The sequence below is a fragment of the Bos indicus x Bos taurus genome, chromosome 17 (assembly GCF_003369695.1).
Source record: "Bos indicus x Bos taurus breed Angus x Brahman F1 hybrid chromosome 17, Bos_hybrid_MaternalHap_v2.0, whole genome shotgun sequence".
NCBI classification, from domain to species: Eukaryota; Metazoa; Chordata; class Mammalia; order Artiodactyla; family Bovidae; genus Bos; species Bos indicus x Bos taurus.
In genome coordinates, this window is record NC_040092.1 from 61989530 (window position 1) to 62012255 (window position 22726).

Genomic DNA, 22726 nt, shown 5'->3' on the forward strand with positions numbered 1-22726 from the left:
TTTTATGTTTAATTTTTTGAGGAACTGCTAAACTGTTTTCCACAACTACTACACTATTTACATTCCCACCAGCAACACACACGGGTTCCAATTTCTCCACATTATTACCAACACTTGTTGTTTTCTACTTCTTGATAATACCTATCCAAAAATTGATGCTTTTGAACTGTGGTGTTGGAGAAGACTCTTGAGAGTCCCTTGGACTGCATGGAGATCCAACCAGTCCATTCTGAAGGAGATCAGCTCTGGGATTTCTTTGGAAGGAATGATGCTAAAGCTGAAACTCCAGTCCTTTGGCCACCTCATGTGAAGAGTTGACTCATTGGAAAAGACTCTGATGCTGGGAGGGATTGGGGGCAGGAGGAGAAGGGGAAGACAGAGGATGAGATGGCTGGATGGCATCACTGACTCGATGGACGTGAGTCTGGGTGAACTCCGGGAGTTGGTGATGGACAGGGAGGCCTGGAGTGCTGCGATTCATGGGGTCGCAAAGAGTCGGACATGACTGAGCGACTGAACTGAACTGAACTGATCCTAATGAGTGTAAAGAAAAACCTTTGAATGATTAGACCTGTACCACAGCAGGATGAGCTGTCCCAGCAGGGAGGGACTGACGGATGTGCTCTACCAGAGACTGAACAGACTGACATGTTCAGTCGTGCAGGTTGTGCAGACATCCAAGCGCATCTGGTCACAAGGTAAACAAAGGCTGAAAATCAACACATGTTTCACACGCCAAGGTTTGAACCCTGGTATAGGACATTTTCTTCCCTGAAAATATTGTCAGCTTGCTAAGCCATGTGCCTGAAGTGGCACCTTTTATAATGCAAATAAAGGCACTTACAAAAGCTATTAAGTATTCAGACTGACTGACTCTTCATCATGAGGAAGCTGTAGATAGAACAGATTAATGCACAGGCTAATACCCAGTCTATCGAACTAGATGACTATTAAGGTCCTTTCCAATGGTGGTATTCTGTGGATCTCTTCGATAGTATTACAAAAGGAACCTTGAATCCTTTGACACGTCTTGCCTTGAAAGGTGAAGTCGATAACCCCTTACCTTGAATCTGGGATCCATGACTGCTTCACTAATAGGAATAACTGGAATAGGAAAAGGAATTCTGCAGGAGTAACGCTGTATCAGTTTCTAAGCCCAGATTTTAAGAAACTGGCAGCTACCATTTCCTGTCTCTTGGGACACGCCTTCTTGGAACCCAGCCACCACTCTGTGAGGAAACATAAACCACTTTGTAGGGAGACACACATGGAGAAAACCCAACACTCATTACCAAGAAAGCAAACTATCTTGGAAGTGGAGCCTCCAGCCCCAATAAAGAGGATGATCTGTCCCAGCCAAACCCTGCCCAAATTGCAGATTGATGAGTAAGGTATGTTGTTTTAAACCACTACCATTTTAGGGTGATTTTTCTTTAGCTGCAGCTGATAATCAGAACAGTCTGGAATATAATGTGACCTGTGCTCCAAACTCACATTTCCACAACATGCCTTTCACCAACAGTGCACTGAAGGATTCCCAGGTGAGGTCTTCCCTAAGGAGCCCTTGATTCATTTTTTTCCATAGAATGTTTTATTTTGATAATTTACTTGATATTAAACAATCAGATTATTAAATATTCTCTCATGATTTTTAGCAAGGTGTAGTTGACTTACAATATTACGTAAGTTACAAGTATATAACGCAGTGATTCACAATTTTTACAGATTATACTCCATTTAAAGTTATTATATTACCTATATTCCCTGTGCTACATATCTTTGTAGATTATTTTATACATAGCAACTTATCCTTCTTAATCCCCAACTCCTGTTTTATCTCTCCCTTCTCTCTCCCCACTGGTAACCACTAATTCATTTTCTATATCTGTGTGGTTTCTTTTTGTTATATTTATTGTTGTTTAGTCACTCAGTCATGTCTGGCTCTTTGTGATACCATGGATTATAGCCTACCAGGCTCCTCTGTCCATGGAATTTTCCAGGCAAGATTACTGGAGTGGCTTGTCATTTCCTTCTTATATTTATTAGTTTGTTTTATTCTTTAGATCCCACATGTAAGTGATCACATACAGTACTTGTCTTTCTCTGCCTTATTTCACTAAACATAATATCCTTTGAATCCATCCATGTTGCAAATGGCAAAATTTGGGGTTTTTTATGGCTTAGTAGTATTCCATAGTATATATATATATATATGTACTTTATTAAAAAGCAGAGACATTACTTTGCCACCAAAGGTCCATCTAGTCAAAGGTATGGTTTTTCCAGTAGTCATGTATGAATGTGAGAGTTGGAACATAAAGAAGACTGAGAGCCGAAGAACTGATGCGTTTGAACTGTGGTGTTGGAGAAGACTCTTGAGAGTCCCTTGGTCTGCAATGAGATCCAACCAGTCAATCCTAAAGGAAACCAGTCCTGAATATTCATTAGAAGGACTGATGCTGAAGCTGAAGCTCCAGTACTTTGGCCACCTGATGCGAAGAGCTGACTCATTAGAAAAGAGCCTGATGCCAGGAAAGATTGAAGTCAGGAGGAGAAGGGGATGACAGAGGACAAGATGGTTGGATGGCATCACCGACTCGATAGACATGAGTTTGAGCAAGCTCTGGGAGATGGTAAAGGACAGGGGATCCTGGTGTGCTGCAGTCCATGGGCTCACAAAGAGTCAAACATGACTGAGTGACTGAACAACAACAACTTCTTTATCCATTCATCTATTGATGCATACTTGGGGTGCTTCCAAATTTTGGTGATTATAAATAATGCACTGGGGTACATGTATCTTTTTGAATTAGTGTTTTCAGTTTTCTTCAGAGATATACCTAGGAGTGGAATTGCTGGCTCATATGGCAGCTCTATTTTTAGTTTTTCAAGAAATCTCCCTACTGTGTTCCATAGTGGCTGCACCAATTTACATGCCCATCAAGAGAGTATAAGGTTTCCTTTTTAAGGAGTTTTGATTTCTTTTCCTCATCTGCCTCATCTCCTCTCCCATATTCCCATTTAAGATAAAACCGTTGAAACCCACCTTCGGCAGCATCTGCACCCTCCCTGATTGGATTTCTTGAGGAATCATAGGTTTCTCAGAGCCGCCCACTGGACCCTTCCACAGTCTCTTCAGGAGCTCCTATTTTACCCTGAGCCAGTAGTATATAGCCTTCAAGGGACAACATAGACGCAAAACGTCCTTGAAACAGCTGCTGCGCACACGGGCTCCTTGTTGCTGTTCAGTTGCAAAGTTCTGCTGAACTCTTTGCCACCCGTGGACTGCAGCACACCACGGTTCCCTGTCCTTCACTATCTCTTGGAGTTTGCTCAAATTCATGTCCACTGAATGGGTGATGCAACCTAACCATCTCATCCTCTGCCGCCCCCTTCTCCTTTTGCCTTCAATCTTTCCCAGCACTTGAACTTGCTATCAACTTAAGAGGGAGCTTAGAAGCCAAGCAAAGGGGCAGGGAACGCAGAGCATAAACCGCTGGTTCCGGACCCTGACTCTCTGCAGCTGCTCCATGCAGATCAAATCTGCCTGCCACTGGGGAGGGAAAGGTTTCTCAGCAAGCCCTTCCTTAGTTCTGGGTCTCGTTTGTTAAACTACCCTCCTCCTCAACGACCGCCCCCGCACCACCACCACTTTCATTTCAGGAAGGAAATAGTTAAAAAGACTCCTGCCCTTCAGGGCCTGGGAGGGGGCGGCCGCCTAGTGCCTTATAGTGGCTGCATCCCTGGAGGGCTGGAAGGCTGGGACATTCTCGCCGCCCCAGAGTGGAGTAGATCTGGGAGCTTTGGGAGGAGAAGGGGAGCACAGACGCGAGGCGCGTTCCTTCGGAGTTTTCTTTTTCTTGAGAACCCTCGCGCGCGCGCACAGCCAGCCCTTTGGTCTGGAGATTGCGGACCAGAGGTGGAGAAGCTCCATCCCCCCTCGGTGGCTGAAGCCTGGCGGCTCGGGGAGGACCTCCCCAGAGAAGCCGTGCCCAGGAAGTTTTCCGAAGCGGAGGCAACGGTGCCACCCGGGCCGCCGCCGCGCCGGATCCCGGGACATTCGCCATTCACCTTCGCCGGCTCGGCTTCAACTTGCCCGGGCGCCGCACACAGACCGGGCAGCCGTCTGAGCCCGCGGAGCTCCACGGTCGGTGCAACTCTTTCCTCTCCGGGTCCAGAGTCGGGTGGGGGAGACACTGATGGGTCCCTGCGTAGGGAGGAGAGGGGACCTCCGAGCGTTGTCGCCCGGCGCCGGCACCTCTTGCACCGGGGCTGGCATCACCTGCCCGCGGGGGCGCGTGGCTGCGCGGGCGCCTTCCTGGGCGGGTGCACGCCCGGGAAAGTTTGGGGTTTGGGAAACTGATCCAAACCCCTCAGCCTTCCCGGGCGGGCGGCGGAGTTTTCGTCAAAAGAAAACCTGGGTCTCCCTTTTCCAGGCGTGCGAGAACTTTGTGGACCATCACGCCCGTGTCGCTGGCTTCAAAGCCCGCTTGTGAAGTTTGCCCCGCAGCCCGCTGCTCCCGCACGCCCGGGACGTGCCGAGGGTAGCCAAGGGCACCGGGTGTGAGGGGCGGATGTGTTTGGGAAAGATGTTTTTGGAGAACCCCCAGGGCAGCTACTTTGGAAACCTGCCTGTGGAGGTCTGGGCGTTTTGTTCTGTGTCCTCCTTTAAAGGACACTTGTCGCCCTTCACGTGCGGAAAACAAGGGCCGTTCCCACATAATCAGCCTCTGTTTACGCCGTCCTAATGGCGTTCCGGGTACTTGGCGGCAGAGGGGGTGGGCTGGGAGGCATATTAAAGACAGGCGTTGTCAGTCAAGAGAGTTACTAATTTCTTACTCAGTGAGCAAAACCCACCAAAGTTGGGGGGGAAACTTATTTAAAAGTTCCTAGATTATCTGTGTGGTTTTTGTTTTTGTTTTTTCTCTTGTAGATTATTTATGGCTCCCTCGCCCCCACCCTCCGTTTTGTGTTAACTAATTGAGAAATACCTTGGCAATCATTTCATGTAAATTACCTGCTCTAAACTCATGCCATGTGGGTAAGGTTGGAATTTCCAAATCACGAATTTGGTGAACTTTGATCCGGAGAGTCCCCAGATGTGAAAAGGTTTAAGCATCAGGATAGAGTCCTCTTGCTTCATAATAGCTTTGGAACTCCAGCAGATCCTTAGACCCCAAATATGAAGAATGCTGAATCTGTAAACCAGGTTCCTCAGGTCTGAACCTGAGAGGCTTCACCAGAGCTATGACTGATGATGAGTGATGATCTGAAGCCAGGGTGACTAGGTCCATGGAGATGAGCTAAGACTCATCCTTGGAGGAACACGCAGTTCAGAGGGCTTTTTCCCTTTGGTTTTGTGTCTTTAACCCAATGATCATATGGCAGCTTCATGCCTTTGCCAAGTATGCCTTAGTTCTGCAGCTCCGTGTGTGTACAGACAGGGCTGAGAGAGATGACTTCAGAAATGGTGGTGTCAGTGTTGGAGGAGGGCGGCAAGTGGTTTTCATGGTAGCCGGCTCACACTTTGATAAGAACCCACAGCTTTGATAAGACTCAACTCTTGCCGTAATCAGCTCACCAAGTGAACCAAAGTGCTGATATTCAAACAGTAGTGCTACTTTTGTGAACCACCTAGCCAGGTCCGTTCACAAAATATCCTCCTAGCAGACTATGATGGGCAAAGAGCCATTCCATTTCTGAGAAAGGCCTTCTTGTCTCTTACTTCGAAGAAAACTCATTAAGGTTCATTCCCATTGGGAAACTGGAAGGCATTAGTCATTAAATAGCATAAGATATTGAAGAATTTCCTTTCTTCCATCTCTGATCTGAAGAGGAGGGTGACGATGTGCTTTATTCTTGGAGCGGTGTGGAGTGGAGTCCTGATCACCACTGTGTAACTGAAATAGCGGCGTTTCATAGGTCTATCAATATTTTGTCAGATACTCCAAACTGTAATACACAAGGGGGAAAAAAAAAAGCTGCATACTATTTGACTTGGTCAAAAAGTTCATTTGGGCTTTTCCATAAGCTGATACAAAAAACCCAAATAAACTTTTTGGCCAATCCAATAATTAAAATTGTCTAGGCAGAACCGTATGCCCAGTATGCTCGTAGCTTAGAAAAATTGATATCTGAATCATTTAATCAGACTGAGTCAAGTCCTATGATTAATTAGAGTGAAGGGTTATACCTGTCCTACCACTTCTTGGTCACAAAAATGTAACTTCTTCAAGGCTGTTTCCTCACGATATTCTCCCTGCCTACCTAGAGTTGTAAAGCTCAATTCAGATAACAAATAGGTGTATAATAGATTACCATAGTACGTAAACTTTTTTTTGGCCTCGTGGCATAGTTTCCTGACCAGGGATGGAACCCGTGCTCCCTGCAGTGAAATCACAGTGTCTTAACCACTGGACCACCAGGGAAGTCCCAAATGTTATTATTAATTCAGGTTCCTAAGGAAAAAATCTCTGGGGAAGGCAAAAGTATACAGTATTGCACCTTACATTTACTTTAGACCTTATGTACATTTTGAATAAATCTTATTTCTTCATGTATTGACTAAGCCCTAAGCTTTATTAATAACCAAGATAACTGTCAAACTCCTAAAAATGGTTGATATCAATGATGGATAGACTCAAAAGGACACAATTCTTAAAACTTAAATTGTGACCTGGGTGTATTCATCATATGTACACACTATATCGTAAATGAAAGATTCACAAAAACTCACAGAAAATATCCAAAAGATAAAAATGGGAAGAGCCATTTTTATATATGTTTGTTGTGTAATCACCAACCTCCCTCATTTTCCCAGCATCTTTTCTTTAAGCGTTGAAGTAGAAATCTAGACTTCCTGAACAAGAAGGACCACTTGCTCTCTGCCAGTGACTAAAACAAAACAATGAAATGGTCTTTTGAAATCATATCTAAGCACCCTGCAATGCCTGTTGCTTCTTCAGAATGCTTGAAACATTGTTGAACATTTTAAGTGCTAAGTGAGTGTACAGTCTAGCAGTTAGGAGCTCATACTCAAAGGCAGACTCACCTGCCTTGGTGTCATGGAAGGGCCACATCAACTACGGTCTTGACAAGCTACTTGACCTTCCTGAGCCTGTTTCCCTGTGTTTATAATGGAAACAGATACATAGTTCTCATGGTCATTGTATGGATGAGATGACATCACACGTGTGAAGTGCTCAATGTGGTGAATGGCTGGTCAGAATCAATGTAGCTATAAAAGATGTTTAAAGAATGTATAAAGGATATTTGGAAAATCAAATAGTACACCTGGTCTGGGAAAGTCCATTCCTCCTAGTGCTACTCATTGACAAATATTCTTATAGTAATTTCTGACAAATGGAAGAGCAAAAAACTCCTGTCAGAGGATGTAGATTGGACTTCCCTGAAGGTTAAGACTTCCTGTGGTTAAGACTCCAGGCTTCCAAAGCAGGGGGCATGTATTCAATCCCTGGTCAGGGAACTAAGATCCCACATGCTGTGCAATGCCCACCCCTCCAAAAAGATGTAGATTGTACACGTTATTCATCCAGGTTTTTAGTAAAATAAATATTCTGTCTTTATCAACTATCTTATTTTTAATTGACTAAGATTGTTAAATGTATTGATGGTTTAATCACAGTTCTGATTTTCAGTGAACATAATACTTAAGAGCATCTGAGCTGCATTTTATCTCTATTTTATTAAACACACACGTGCATTTTATTTCTATCTTCATCATAGAAATAAACACACATGTTAACAGCACACATGTTGAAATACTAGATTGTTAATTATAAAATTTGGTGATTTTATGCCTTACTACTACATGACTTTCACTCAGTATGTAATATCTTTTCCATTAGTAAATAAAATATTGTTATCTCAACTCTTGAAGATTTTCTGTACTTCAGGCTATCAGCCTAAGTGTAAGGGAGAAAAGAAAGTAACTTCTGCACTACTTAAAGGAAAAACTGTCAAGTCCTCATTCATATTATAATCTAGATGTAGATGTGTGCACGCGTGTTCAGTTGCTTCAGTCCGACTCTGTGCGACCCTATGGACTGTAGCCCTCCAGGCTCCTCTATCCATGGGACTTCCCGGGCAAGAATACTGGAGTGATTTGCCATGCCTCCTCCAGGGGATCTTCCCAACCCAGGGATTGAACCTGAGGCATCTCCTGCATCTTCTATATTGCAGGCGGACTCTTTACCACTGAGCCACCCAGGAAGCCCCAGATGTAGGTATAGCCATGGAGAAAGGTGAGAGAGACAGAGGCAGAGGCAAAGATACAGAGATATAACTTGCCCTAATAGCTCTGAGCTTGTCTGCTTTTGTTCCGCCATGGGGTAACCTGACACAGTTGTTATCTACTTACCAAATAAATCCTGCTTTTTAATTGAAGCAGTAAATTATCGACTGCAATCTTACTGGCAGCTGGATTTGTAACCAAAATCATTTTTTCTCTTTTCTTTTTCCAGGTGGAGAAAAAAAAAAAAAAGAGGGTGTCAAATCAACAGATTAAGTGACATTTCCTGAAATTTGCATCGAGATGGAAACCTTTTGGCTCAGGTTGTCCTTCTGGGTGGCTCTGGTTGGAGGTGTCATCAGTGATAACCCTGAAAGCTACAGCACAAACCTAAGCATCCATGTGGACAGTGTCGCCACTTTCCATGGGACAGAACTCAGCTTCGTGGTCACCACACATCAACCCACGAATTTGGCCCTCCCCAGCAATGGCTCAATGCACAACTATTGCCCACAACAGACTAAGATTACTTCAGCTTTCAAATACATTAACACTGTGATATCATGTACTATTTTCATCGTGGGAATGGTGGGGAATGCAACCCTGCTCAGGATCATTTACCAGAACAAGTGCATGAGGAATGGCCCCAACGCGCTGATAGCCAGCCTTGCCCTGGGAGACCTTATCTATGTGGTCATTGATCTCCCTATCAATGTATTTAAGGTAGGAAATCACCACACGTGCGTTTGCAGGTTGGAATGCATGCTCTGGTTCCGCAGTTGAGAGAGGTGCTACAGACCTTTCTGTCCTTTGGAATTTCAGTCTGTGCTTTTACTGAGAGCCATTTCTGCTGTCTTGAAACTGGGTGACATTTATAATTCTTATTATTTCTTCAATGTGACACTGATTTCCTGACTTACAGAGTATCTCAGGGATGACTCTTCAAAGTTATGGTCTTCCATGAATGGGGTTCTCATACCAGTCCTAAGCTGGCTGAGTGGATGGGCAATATGGGAAAAGAACAGTGGATGTTTTTGAGATTCCATTTCTGGGGTGAGACCTACTGAGCCCAACAAGTATTTAATATAAATATATCTTCAGTTTTACTTACCTTTTCAGCGTGATGCTGTCTGGGAGCCAGATAGCCACAGTGTGACTTGAAATGAGAGGGCTTGTTTTATTTTGACTGGCTGATTAAAGTCAAAGGTCATGCTGGCTTCTGCAGTTATCTGGGTGACTTAGAGATAACAGGGTGCACGTGATGGTAAGCCAGTGGCGACCACGCTGAGCAGTGTTGCTAAAACCATTTAAAACAGGCATCGGTTTACTGCTGCCTCCTTCCTGGTTTCGGCTTACATTTATCGAGCACCCACTGTGTGCCTGCGTGCTCCCACTGTCCAGAGCTAGGCAGCAGGACCCAAGTTAGTGCCTGGGTAGGAGAAAATGATAACTCACCCATTTTTGGTGTGATCACCTCGCTCTCGGGACTAGTTAGTACCAAAACAACTACAGCCAAAAGGAATTAGTCATTCCATATTTGGTTTAGTGGTTGTGAGGGGAAAACTGCTGCAAGAATTCAAATGAGCTAAAATTCAAATGAAATTTCGTGATCTTTGCCAGATGTTTTGGAATGTCTTTATTCCTAGCCCAGGGAAAGCACGTTCCTCAGCCTTCTTTTTTTTTTTTTTCTTCTATGTATTATCTGAAGAAACAAAACTATTCTGAGCAAGAATACTCTGAAATATGACAAAGTGGAAAGTTTTGTCAGTTACAGACATGATTAGTTCTATGAGAAATAATAGCCTCTCGGTTTTAAGTAGATAGACTCCAACCGTGGTGAAATGACACTATCTACTAGAAAAAGCAGTGGTCTGACAACAAAGATGAAAACACTCATGAAAACTTTGAACATTACAAGGAAATAAATCATCTCACAATTATTCCGTTACACTGTTTGCCGAATTGGGGGAATTAGACAACAAAAAGTTAAAAATCACGTACCATCTCTTTCCACAGAAGGCCATGAACACATGTGTTTTCTATTTGAACTTAAAGCAGAATTTCAGAACCAGATTAGGAGGCAAAATTGTAAATAGGAGGCAAACGTGTAAATAATTTAAACTATTTAGCATATGCTACAGAACTTAATTTTTTTTCTTTTCAAAAGTTTTTTATTTTCTCTTTGTGAAATAGTACATGTACTCAACCTAGCTTCCTCAAGACATCTCTTTAGTAAGAGATTAAAAAATGTTGACATGACTTATTCACAATCATGGTGTGGATTATTAAATAAATGTTGATTATTCACATTTATACAGCTAGTTAACCAACCCATATGGCTCAGGAAAACAACAGAACTGTCTCTGAATTAATAGGCACATCAGTATCTGCTGAGAAGGAGACTTATCTCTTGGAGGTGCTCCCTGCCATTCACCAGACTAAACTTCATTTCTAGTCCATAATAACATTTTAAGTCAGATCACATGGAATATCTCCAAATTTGGTGAAAATTCAAATAAAGCTTTGTTTTACATTCATACAGCAATGCGTGAAAACTAGCACTTCCTTATTTGACCTTATAAGTCTTCCATCTTGGGAATCCAGTACTTTATACTGCTGTTTTCAACAGTGTGGACAGTTTGATGTGTTTCTTTGTTGTGGGAGTACTTTTGTATAATTCCTGCTTTTCTAAAACTCATGTAATGAGTCATTTAACCAACAGTTATTTTACCAAGTAAATCTTTGGGGTTAAAAAAAAAAAAAATTACTCTTTAGTCATTTCAGTCTTCTTTCAGGGGAAAAGAGAAAAGCCCTGGAGTGAGCATAAAAGTCTCACAATATTCAAGAGTTATACTTCCTCCTGGCAGTCCTCTTGTCTAGGCTAGGAAACCATAAGATGTTACTGTTTCTCTGACTTCTGCCTGAGAGAGTCAAGAGAATTCCTTCTAAGCAAGCTGCCTCTTGCTGTAAGAGTCTGATGCCTTGAAGCCTCACACATCAGACCTATGGATTCCTCTGACCATGCGAGCTGTCTCTGTATTTCAGGGCAAAATAGTAGCCATCCAATCTCACTGTACCATTATGTTTACAAACCAGTGAAAAGTGCACAGACTTGAAGAACATTCTGTTAAAGGGATGCATGAAGCTTCTTTATCTCCCCTGCTATTAGAATTAGGTTGAAAGAAGAATGGTTGAAAGGACGTGCCTGTTCTTCAAAGAAAGATAAGTTTTCAAATCTCACAGGTCATTGTGTTTAAGAGTTCCACCAGTTGCTTTTCAGACTCAGTTCTAAGGTGTCTCCAGAGGGCAAACATTGCATTGAGTTGGGTTAGAATCAGAATAAGTGAAAGCAGTGAACAGGCGGCAAGCTGGACCTGCTGATTAGACTATTACAATAAAAAGGAGAGTGCATGACAAAGTGTTCTTTCTATTCGCATTTTGTTATCTTTCTTTCACTTTGAAAGACCTTGCACTGAAACTGTTCCATGTATTGATGTACTGGAAGTGCAGTGCAGCCAGCCTCAGACAACTAGGCTGTTTCTGTTCAGTCATCATCCCATGCAGCTGGTGTTGGGTGGCTTGGGATGCTCTGTGGGCATGGAACAGGCGTTCACTACACATCTGAATTTCCAGGTTTCCTTGTTGATGTCTGTTGTGTCAGGATTTCTTCCTCCAGGCTGTAATGGATGTTGCTTACGCTTATCACGTGCTTCTCTGCTCGGACACCCCCAAGAGTTCCTGCTTCTTCCTCCTAACACGCATGTGCAGCTCTTGTCCGAATGCCTCACTCCCCCTAAGTAACGTTCTCCGCCCTGAGGCTGGATATAGTCACCGAATTGCCTCTGCTGAAGCATGTACAAATCCTGAACTTAAAAATGAATTAGGTCTTAAGTTATATACATTGCATGGAGAAGAAATAACCCAAAAAGTGAAGAGAAATTCCTCTGGCCTTGTTTACACTCGTGTGAGTACACACACACACACACACACATTACCTGATAGTAAAAATCAGACTGAGACAATAAACTATAAAGTAGAAGGAACCAAAGGATGCAAATAAATGCCAATTACCTTGTTGCCTTTCAAATGGCAGTGTTGAAGAAATGCTATTATTTATCAAGGGATTACCCTAATTTTGAATTGTACAAAAAAAAAAAATGTATCATTAGCTTCATGAGGAGACTGACAAAAATAGGAGAGAGGAGAGAAAAGGAGTTAGTAGACCCTTTCAAATAGTCACACTTATAACCAAACTGATGATGGATTCAATCTGTCAAGAATTACACTATCTGATATCCTGATTTTTCAAGGAAGGCAAAAACGTAGCAAAATAGATCAATCTGTATATAAAATATTTACATTCATTACAATGACAAAACAAAGCATTGTATCTGTGTTTCGAATCCAAAAATACCCCCTAAAGACTCAATGACAATGTAGATTAGAAGTATAGAATCTAATAATTATATATATTTTTTTAATGAGTCATTTATGCCAACTTTAGGGAGAGAGGTTTTAAACTTGAATAGAGTGGAAACCCTAAAAGTGATGTTGGTGCATGGGTGGGCCAAAGCTTGGTATCATGTGCTCTCAGTTCAGTCGCTCAGTCGTGTCCGACTCTTTGTGACCCCATGGACTGCAGCACGCCAGTCTTCCCTGTCCATCACCAACTCCCAGAGCTTACGCAAACCCATTCCATCGAGTCGGTGATGCCATGTGCTTTCAGGATAACAGTTAACTCAGAGGTGCACACAGATATGCCCATAAGCCATTGCACCTCAGCCTCTTAAGTAGAAACAGGAGTGTGGGGAAATATATGTCGGAAGGAAGCAGAATGGAGAGGATGAATGAGAATGGCAGCCACAGGAAGAGGGAAGCAGCTGAGCCCAGGGACTTGGCATGGAAATGTCATCACAGGGGGAGATGGAACCAGTGGCGTCATAGACAATACTGTGGGTGAGTAACGGCTCCACGTAGCAGGCAGGGTAAGGCAGATCTCTGAGAACAAGCTAGGCAGCCAGGGACCTACCCAGTAATTAGTTGTTGACTAATTGCGTCCACTCCAAGCAACCACCTCTTCCTGAGGACAACAATGAAAAATAAACAAATACAATTTCTGTATGAAATTATCAAGGATATTTTGCAATGAAAAGCCAAGGTTCCCAATATGTTGCTCTGGCAGAGGATCTGAGCAATGTGGAAACCAGAGACGTTCGCACAAAGCCAGTTTATCTCCATCTTCACACAGACTTTGACATCTTGTGCAACTGGAATCCATCTTGTTTGGGCAGCCATACAAGAGTTGTTTCCGGACACCTCACATCACCAGGGCAATATCTGTGTTGGACACAAATTGCCGCAGCATATAAAGCATATGCCTCAAACATAGAACCTGTGCAATAAGTGCTTTTCAATGCGATTTAACAAAACCATGTCAAAATGATGTGATTAAAATTAACTTCTTTTTTTCCCACTGAAGTAGAGTTGATTGACAAGGTTGTGTTAATTTCTGCTGTACAGCAAAGTGATTCAGTCATACAGATATATCCTTTTTCATCTTCTTCCCCATTATGGTTTTTCACCGGATATTGAATCTAGTTCCCTGTGCTGTATAGTAGGGCCTTGTTGTTTATCCATCCTATCGATAAGAGTTTGCATCTCCTAATCCCAAACTCCCAACCCTTCCTCTCCCACCCTGCCTCCCCCTTGGCAATCGCAAGTCTGTCCTCTATGTCTGTGGGTCTCTTTCTCTTTCATAGATAAGTAAAAAATATAGGAACACTTCACAGACTTGCATGTCATCCTCGCCCAGGGGCCATGCTAATAACTGTATTGTTCCAGTTTTAGTATATGTGCTGCTGAAATGAGCACCAAAACACACTTCTAATCTGATTTTTCTGAGACCTTCAAATTAAAATATTGATGATGATAAGGACGATGATGTTAATCTGTCAGAGGGAGTCTTCATTTACAAACAAGGCACAGTATATTCTCTATGGTCTACACATACTACTCCCCCAAGCTGATCAAATTACCCACCACTGCATATATAATCATGATGTTTGCCTTTTACTCATCATCAAGCAGATAAAAACAGGCCTTTCTCATATATTCCAGTAATAGCACTATAATCATAAAATTAGGTATTCCTTAAATTTTCAGAAAGAGAACGTGTCCCTTCACTGAGCTTTCTGTCTCCTTGTTTGGTACCCCATACCCCAGCTCATCATGTCATGTTAGGTGTCTCTGACTCGGCCTCATCTCTCCATGCTTCTTTCTCATCTACTCCTCTTTATCCAGCTAACCAAGCTAAGCAAGATGATCCTTCTACCTGAAGTATTCTCCCTCATGCCTCCTCTGGTTTATTCCACTGTATTCCTCAGATCCCAGCTGCAGCATCTCTTTGTGTGGCAAGCATGCCTGACCTAGACTGGGTCAGGGCCTCTCTCCTGGGCTCCTAGGACACTCTCTGTTAACCCTGTAAGAGCACAGAACACACACTCTATTGTCTCTGTCAATTCCCTTGCCTGTCTGCCCCTCCTAGACTGCAGGTCCCCTGAGGCATGCTGCCATCATTCTCATTTATCACGGTTTCTCACACCACATCCAACAGTGTGCCCAGTTTCAAAACTACTTGATGAATGAGCAAAATAAGAAAAATGTACTGTATTTTGTCTCTATAAGAATGTTTTTCTCCCATGCAATTCCAGATCTAAAGACAGGCTTGCTTTTTGAATTTATTGAATCTCTACTATTCCCCTGCAAACCAGGATAGCTCAAAGTCCATAAATCTAGGAGAGAAATACATGCACTATCACAGGATCGTTTTCCCTTTGTCTATAGAGGTCAAGAGTTCTTTTTCTATGGTTCTGGCATTATATTGTTTAATTTCGTCTCTCTTGAGTGGTGTAACCAATTAAAGAATCTCGTTTCAAGATTTCTGTGCAATACACAGTCCTTCAGCATAGTTGTAATTGTGGTTTCGACTGAAATATTCAACCTACAAGTGATTTGGAGTATCAAAATGAACACTCATATCATCAAACATTTTATTTGCTCTTTAGAGAACAGGAAACAGATTGATTTTCTGGCATGGCTGAGACACAGGAAGATTGTAAAAGTTCATTATGCTAACTAGCTGACCTAAGGATATATGTACATATTAAATGACAGAGTGATAAATTTATTACCCAATTTGCTGTTTATTATAAGGAAGTTGCTGTCTGAAAAGGCTTCAGAACCCTCTCCAACTCTACCTCCCCTTCTGACTTTTCGTTTCCTGTGTCTGGGAATCTCATTGCTTTCTCTCATGGTCCTGTTAAGTAATTATTCTCATGTGAGGTTACTCAGCTAACCCTCAGCATTTGGCTCACAGCAGTTATTCCCGTTTCGGTGATGGGGGATGGAAACCACGCATCACGGCAGGATTGTTCCCAGGGCTGAGAGATGCTTTCAGTCTCCTTCTCACTGGGAAGGTGTTGGGACGTTCAGAACATTGTGACTGATACTTCTCCATCAAACAGGACAGATCATGGAAGAGGCTGCTGTGTTCTAAACTGAAAGAGTGATGCATAAATGCTTTACTTTTGAGAAAAGAATTTTCTCATACACACTGTGTGTGTGTATGTTGCGGTAATTCCATCATTCTGTGCAGTAAAAGCAGATGTCCTGGCTATTATATTCTGAAATATTTCTAGAGTGTCTTTCTCCCATGAGTTGCTAGCATGGGGAGTGTCATTTCTTTATTATCATACAAATTTTACACAGTTTGTATATAGAGTGTATAAACTAAAATGAAAGAGGATTGGGGTATGAAGTTTCTGTCTCTGAAGCTGATTTGAAGGCTAGAGTGGTTAAATAAGGAATGTTCTTAAGAAACTCTGTCAAAATAAATTTGATACACAGCCAGAAATTCTACAACTGCTTTCTGGATCTACCATAATCTCTTGGGAGCTGGAATTATTGCTTTCTATAGCTACCATTTTATTTTTAGCTAGGTCTAGTTTTTCTTGGAAAAACTTTCCTACATTATAAAGGTAATAGTTGATATTAAACTGTAATAGAACTGAACGTAAGTCTTATTCAGTGTTACTATTTGATAGCCTTATTTTCAAATTTGAACATCAAATTTTACAAAACCACATGCTCTAAAATGTTTATTTAAATTTGGGAGGTTTGACGTCTTCATGTTCCTGAACTCAAGAAGCAAAAATCAAGTGTGCCCTCAAATTTAGTATTATTTTTGTGAATGTGCAAATTTAAATTTCTCGAGAATTTAGAATTTAAAACTTCTCCAAAAGTTTCATCAGCATCATTTGCCATCATGACTTGCTTGGCAAATAGGATAGACAACAGAAGCTACTCAAATCATGCTTCTCATAACACTTAAACATGGGAGTCCTATAATTTTAGATCGAGTTTTATACTAGAAAGTAATGGAGGTGGGCAACTGTTGGCCATTTGGTTACTCAGTTACATCAGATCTGTCTTCTCTAAATATCCTTTATCTATTCATTCATACATATTTATTGAGCTCCTCCTGTATGTCAGTTATTGGGGAAATAGCAGTGAACAAAAACAATCCTTGTCCTCAAGGAATTTACAATCTAGTAGAAGAACAAGACAGCGATCAAGTGAAGTATGTGAAATAGCAGCTAAGGAGAAAAGCAAAACAGAGAAGAGGAGTAAAAGGAGGGGGAGGAGTGGGTAAAGAAGAACTCAGTAGAAGGCGATGCTGAATAAAAGCTAAAACTTACAGGAGCAAACCATGCCACTGTCTATAAAGAAAGAGCATCCAGCCAGTGGGAATGGCAAGTGCAAAGGCCCTGGGGCGGGCATGTGCCCAGAGGGTCAACAGAGCAGCAAGGAAGCCGTGGTGGCTGATTGGAAGGGAGAGTATAGTAACACGCGATGTCACAGAAATACTGGGGTGGGGTAAGCGATGCAGGGAAGCAGATAACATAGGGGCTAGCAATAGATGACCTTTTAATTTATTGTCCAAACCAAGATGCTTTGAGGGTAAAAGGAGACACTATCAATAATTGCATCTGGACAATAGGCATAAACCAAGCCTGTCCTGAGAAAAGTAGGAAGCCTAGTCACCCTACCTATACACCTTTATAAAACCTTTAGCTTCTTTCTGTGAATGAGATAGGAAACTTTTAGAAGGTTATGAACAGATGAGTGACATGATCTATTTTACATTTTAACAAGAACTTGCTGGCTACTGGGTTGAGAAGCATTTCCTAAATCAATGAAAGAAAAATATACACTGAAAATACATTATGTGAACCAGTTTATAGGGCTTCCCTGATGGTCCAGTCAGCAAAGAAGCTGCCTGCGATGCCAGAGAGGTGGGTTTGACCCCTGGGTCGGGGAAGATCCCCTGGGGAAGAAAATGGCAACCTGCTCCAGTATTCTTGTCTGGAAAATCCCATGGACAGAGGAGTCTGGTGGGTCACAGTCCACGGTTCACAGAGTTGGACACGACTGAGCAACTAAACCAGCACCACCATACCAATTTATAACGGGAGAATACTAAAGCTTAATTAGTGTTTACTCTGTACCAAGCTAACTCATTGGATCCTCACAGCAAACTTATTGCACTGCTATGGCCTGAAAATGAAGAGACTGAGGCACAGTGTTTAAAGAAAGTTCTCAAGATCACACAGCCAGCAAGTTGCAGAGCCAGGATCAGGATCCAGTCTGATCACAGAGGCCATGCTCTCAGCTAAGCCGCCACACTGTTTCTCTTCCATATGCCTCATAAGGCAAAGTTGATAGTCATCCAGATGTCAGCCCTAGCACAGAAATAAATTTTCAAAGACTGTGTTCAAAAATAGCCATTCCCCTTTCTTTCCTGCATTAAATCCAATATTTCTTAAGTTGTTTATTTAGGACAGAAGTCGCACACTACAAAGGAAGGATGTATACGAAACAGAGATTGCTCTCCAGAATAGCATTTGTGTTCTAAGTCTTGCAGATTGCATTGGAACATCTGGTAAACAGATTTTTGTATTCTATACTCATTGTCATGTTGGTGAGATCAACTGACAGAAGGAAGCCAGAAAATAAAAATAAATAAACTGTAAAAAAAAAAAAAAAAAAAAGGTTAAGTCCTTTGATGATCTGATTGCTTAGACATATATATCTGCTCAGAGGAACATTTTTTGCCAAACTGATGTCTCATCCAGTTATTACAGGAAAGGCTAGGCAATTTGTAGGCAAGAGACAGAAACATGAGTGTCTATGGCTATCCCACAGTTCCAGGTGGGATATGAACACCTGGTTTTATTGATAAAACTAAATGTTGTATTTCTAGACCTTCCTCCCCAGAAGTTTACCAAATGCATAAGAATTAAAAGAGAATATGAAAGAATAATGAATGACATTTGGGGATATGTCTCAAATTATATTTAAAAAGAAGCTAGAAATAAAATGCCTGGGAATAAACTTAACCAAGGGGGTAAAAGACCTATACTCTGAAAACTGTAAAACACTGATGAAGGAAATTGAACATGATACAAAGAAATATAAAGATACTTCATGCTCTTCAATTGGAAGAATTAATATTGTTAAAATGGCCATACTACAGAAAACAATCTCCAAATTTAGTGTAATTCTTATCGAAATACCATGACATTTTTCACAGAACTAAACAAATAATTCTAAAATTTGTATGGAACCACAAAAGATCCAAATTTCCAAAGCCATCTTAGAAAAAAGAGCAAAACTGGAAGTATCACCCTTCCTGACTACAGACAGTTCAGTTCAGTCGCTCATTCGTGTCTGACTCTTTGCCACCCCATGGACTGCAGCACACCAGGCCTCCCTGTCCATCACCAACTCCCAGAGTTTACTCAAACTCATGTCCATCGAGTCAGTGATGTCATCCAACCATCTCATCCTCTGTCATCCCCTTCTCCTCCTGCCTTACATCTTTCCCAGCATCAGGGTCTTTTCCAATGAGTCAGTTCTCATCAGGTGCCCAAAGTATTGGAGTTTCAGCTTCAGCATCAGTCCTTCCAATGAATATTCAGGACTGATTTCCTTTAAGATGGACTGGATCTCCTTGCAGTCCAAGGGACTCTCAAGAGTCTTCTCCAACACCACAGTTCAAAAGCATCAATTCTTCAGCACTCAGCTTTCTTTATAGTCCAACTGTCATATCCATACATATCCATACATGACTACTAGAAAAACCATAGCTTTGACTAGATGGACCTTTGTTGGCAAAGTAATATCTCTGCTTTTTAATATGCTGTCTAGATTGGTCATAGCTTTTCTTCCAAGGAGCAAGTGTCTTTTAATTTCACGGCTGTGTCACCATCTGCAATGATTTTGGAGCCCCAAAAAATAAAGTCTGTCACTGTTTCCACTGTTTCCCATCTATTTGCCATGAAGCGATGGTACCAGATGCCATGATCTTAGTTTTCTGAATGTTGAGTTTTAGGCCAACTTTTTCACTCTCCTCTTTCACTTTCATCAAGAGGCTCTTTAGTTCTTCTTTGCTTTCTGCCATAAGGGTGGTGTCATCTGCATATCTGAAGTTTTTGATATTTCTCCCAGCAATCTTGATTCCAGCTTGTGCTTCTTCCAGCCCAGAGTTTCTCATGATGTACTCTGCATATAAGTTAAATAAGCAGGGTGACAATATATAGTCTTGACGTACACCTTTCCCTATTTGGAACCAGTCTGTTGTTCCATGTCCAGTTCTAACTGTTGCTTCCTGACCTGCATATAGATTTCTTAAGAGGTAGGTCAGGTGGTCTGGTATTCCCATCTCTTGAAGAATTTTCCACAGTTTATTGTGATCCACACAGTCAAAGGCTTTGGCATAGTCAATAAAGCAGACATAGATGTTTTTCTGGAACTCTCTTGCTTTTTCAATGATCCAGCGGATGTTGGCAATTTGATCTCTGGTTCCTCTGCCTTTTCTAAATCCAGCTTGAACATCTGGAAGTTCATGTTGGAGAATTTTGAGCATTACTTGGAGAATTTTAAGCATTTGAATGCAGAGTTCCAAAGAATAGCAAGGAGAGATAAGGAAGCCTTCCTCAGTGATCAATGCAAAGAAATAGAGGAAAACAATAAAATGGGAAAAACTAGAGATCTTTTCAAGAAAATTAGAGATACCAAGGGAACATATCATGCCAAAATGGGCACAATAAAGGGTAGAAATGGTATGGACCTAACAGAAGCAGAAGATATTAAGAAGAGATGGCAAGAATACACAGAAGAACTATACAGAAAAGATCTTCATGACTCAGATAATCACGATGGTGTGATCACTCACCTAGAGCCAGACATCCTGGAATGTGAAGTCAAGTGGGCCTTAGGAAGCATCACTACAAACAAATCTAGTGGTGGTGATAGAATTCCAGTTGAGCTATTTCAAATTCTTAAAAGATCATGCTGTGAAAGTGCTGCACTCAATATGCCAGCAAATTTGGAAAACTCGGCAGTGGCCACAGGACTGGAAAAGGTCAGTTTTCTTTCCAATCCCAAAGAAAGGCAATGCCAAAGAATGCTCAAACTACCACACCGACTATATATAAACCTACAGTAAACAAAATACACAGTCCTGGCGCAAAAGCAGCCACATCATTGATCAATGGAACAGAATGGGGATACGAGAAATAAACCCATGCACACTCTCTTCATTAAGTAGTGCTGAGAACTGGATGGCTACATTTCCTTATACCATATACAAGAAAGAAAAATCACTCCAAATGAATTAAAGACCTAAATGTAAGGCTATGGTTTTTCCAGTGGTCATGTATGGATGTGAGAGTTGGACTGTGAAGAAGGCTGAGCGCTGAAGAATTGATGCTTTTGAACTGTGGTGTTGGAGAAGACTCTTGAGAGTCCCTTGGACTGCAAGGAGATCCAACCAGTCCATTCTGAAGGAGATCAGCCCTGGGATTTCTTTGGAAGGAATGATGCTAAAGCTGAAACTCCAATACTTTGGCCACCTCATGAGAAGAGTTGACTCATTGGAAAAGACTCTGATGCTGGGAGGGATTGGGGGCAGGAGGAGAAGGGGACGACAGAGGATGAGATGGCTGGATGGCATCACTGACTCGATAGACATGAGTCTCAGTGAATTCCGGGAGTTGGTGATGGACAGGGAGGCCTGACGTGCTGTGATTCATGGGGTTGCAAAGAGTGGACATGACTGAGTGACTGAACTGAACTGAACTGAAGACCAGAAACCATAAAATTACCAGAAGAGAACATAGAACACTCTTGAACAAAAATCATAACAATATGTCTTTGGATCTGTCTCATAAGGCAAAAGAAATAAAAACAAAGATGAATAAATGAGACCTAAATAAATTTAAAAGCTTTTGCATAGCAGAGGAAACCATCAACAAACCAAAAAGACAACCTAAAAAAATAGGACAAAATTATTGTAAATGATATGACTAACAGGGCTTAATATTCAAAATAAACAGTTTGTAGAATCAATATCAAAGAAAATTAAACAACCCAATCAAAAAATGGCCAAAGACCTGAATATACATTTTTCCGAAGACAACATACATATGGCTAACAGGCACATAAAACAATAACTTGACTAATTATTAGAGAACTGCAAATCAAAATAATAATGAGATATCACCCCACACCTGTCAGAAGAGCTATCATCGAAAAGTTGACAAATAACATAGCGAGGATATGGAAGAAAGGGAACCCTTGTACACTGTTGGTGGGAATGTGAATTGGTGTGGCCACCATGGAAAGCAGTGTGAAAGTTCCTCAAAAAACTAAAAATAGAAATATCAAATGATGCATTCTTGGGTACATATCTAGGAAAAAATGAAAATACTAATTTGAAAAGATACATGCAACCCCATTGTTCATAGCAGCATTATTTACAATAGCCAATATGTGGAAGTAGATGAATGTACAAAGATGTGGTATATTCCTACAATGGAATATTACTCAGCTATAAATAAAGAATGAAATTCTGCCATTTGCAGCAACATGGTGGACCTAAAGAATATTATGCTTTATGAAGTAAGTCAGACAGAGAAAGGCAAATCCTATATGATACAATTTATTTGAGGAATCTAAAAAATAAAGCAAATGGACATGTATTGCAAAACAGAAAAAGGCTCACAGATATAGACAACAAACTACTGGTTACCATTGGTTTAGGGGAGTTAGTGTAGGAGATTAAGAGATACACGCTACTGCATATAAAGTAAAGAAGTATATATTGTACAGCACATGGAATTACAGCCACTATCTTGCAGTGACTTTAGTGGAGTATAATCTATAAAAACACTGAATCACTATGCTGTACACCTGAAACTAATATGATATTGTAAAGCAACTATAAGTAAGTAAAGTCGCTCAGTCGTGTCCAACTCTTTGCGACCCCATGGACTGTAGCCTACCAGGCTCCTCCCTCCATGGGATTCTCCAGGCAAGAGTACTGAAGTGGGGTGCCATTTCCTTCTCCAGGGG

The 22726-nt window shown here is 41.6% G+C and overlaps 1 protein-coding gene and 1 non-coding gene across 2 annotated transcripts in view; one reads left to right on the top strand and one right to left on the bottom strand.

Annotated features, from left to right (window-relative positions):
- Nucleotides 1-3677: 3677 nt before the first annotated feature.
- EDNRA (endothelin receptor type A) overlaps nucleotides 3678-22726 on the top strand; it is a 75370-nt gene continuing 56321 nt past the window's right edge. The window contains exons 1-2 of the mRNA XM_027513397.1: nucleotides 3678-4147; nucleotides 8484-8974. Coding sequence (XP_027369198.1) covers nucleotides 8555-8974 — 420 coding nt within the window. The 5' untranslated portion in view covers nucleotides 3678-4147; nucleotides 8484-8554. The remainder of the gene's footprint in view (nucleotides 4148-8483; nucleotides 8975-22726) is intronic.
- LOC113875205 lies at nucleotides 14019-14122 on the bottom strand. The gene has a single exon (XR_003506203.1). It is a non-coding gene; the product is annotated as a U6 spliceosomal RNA (small nuclear RNA).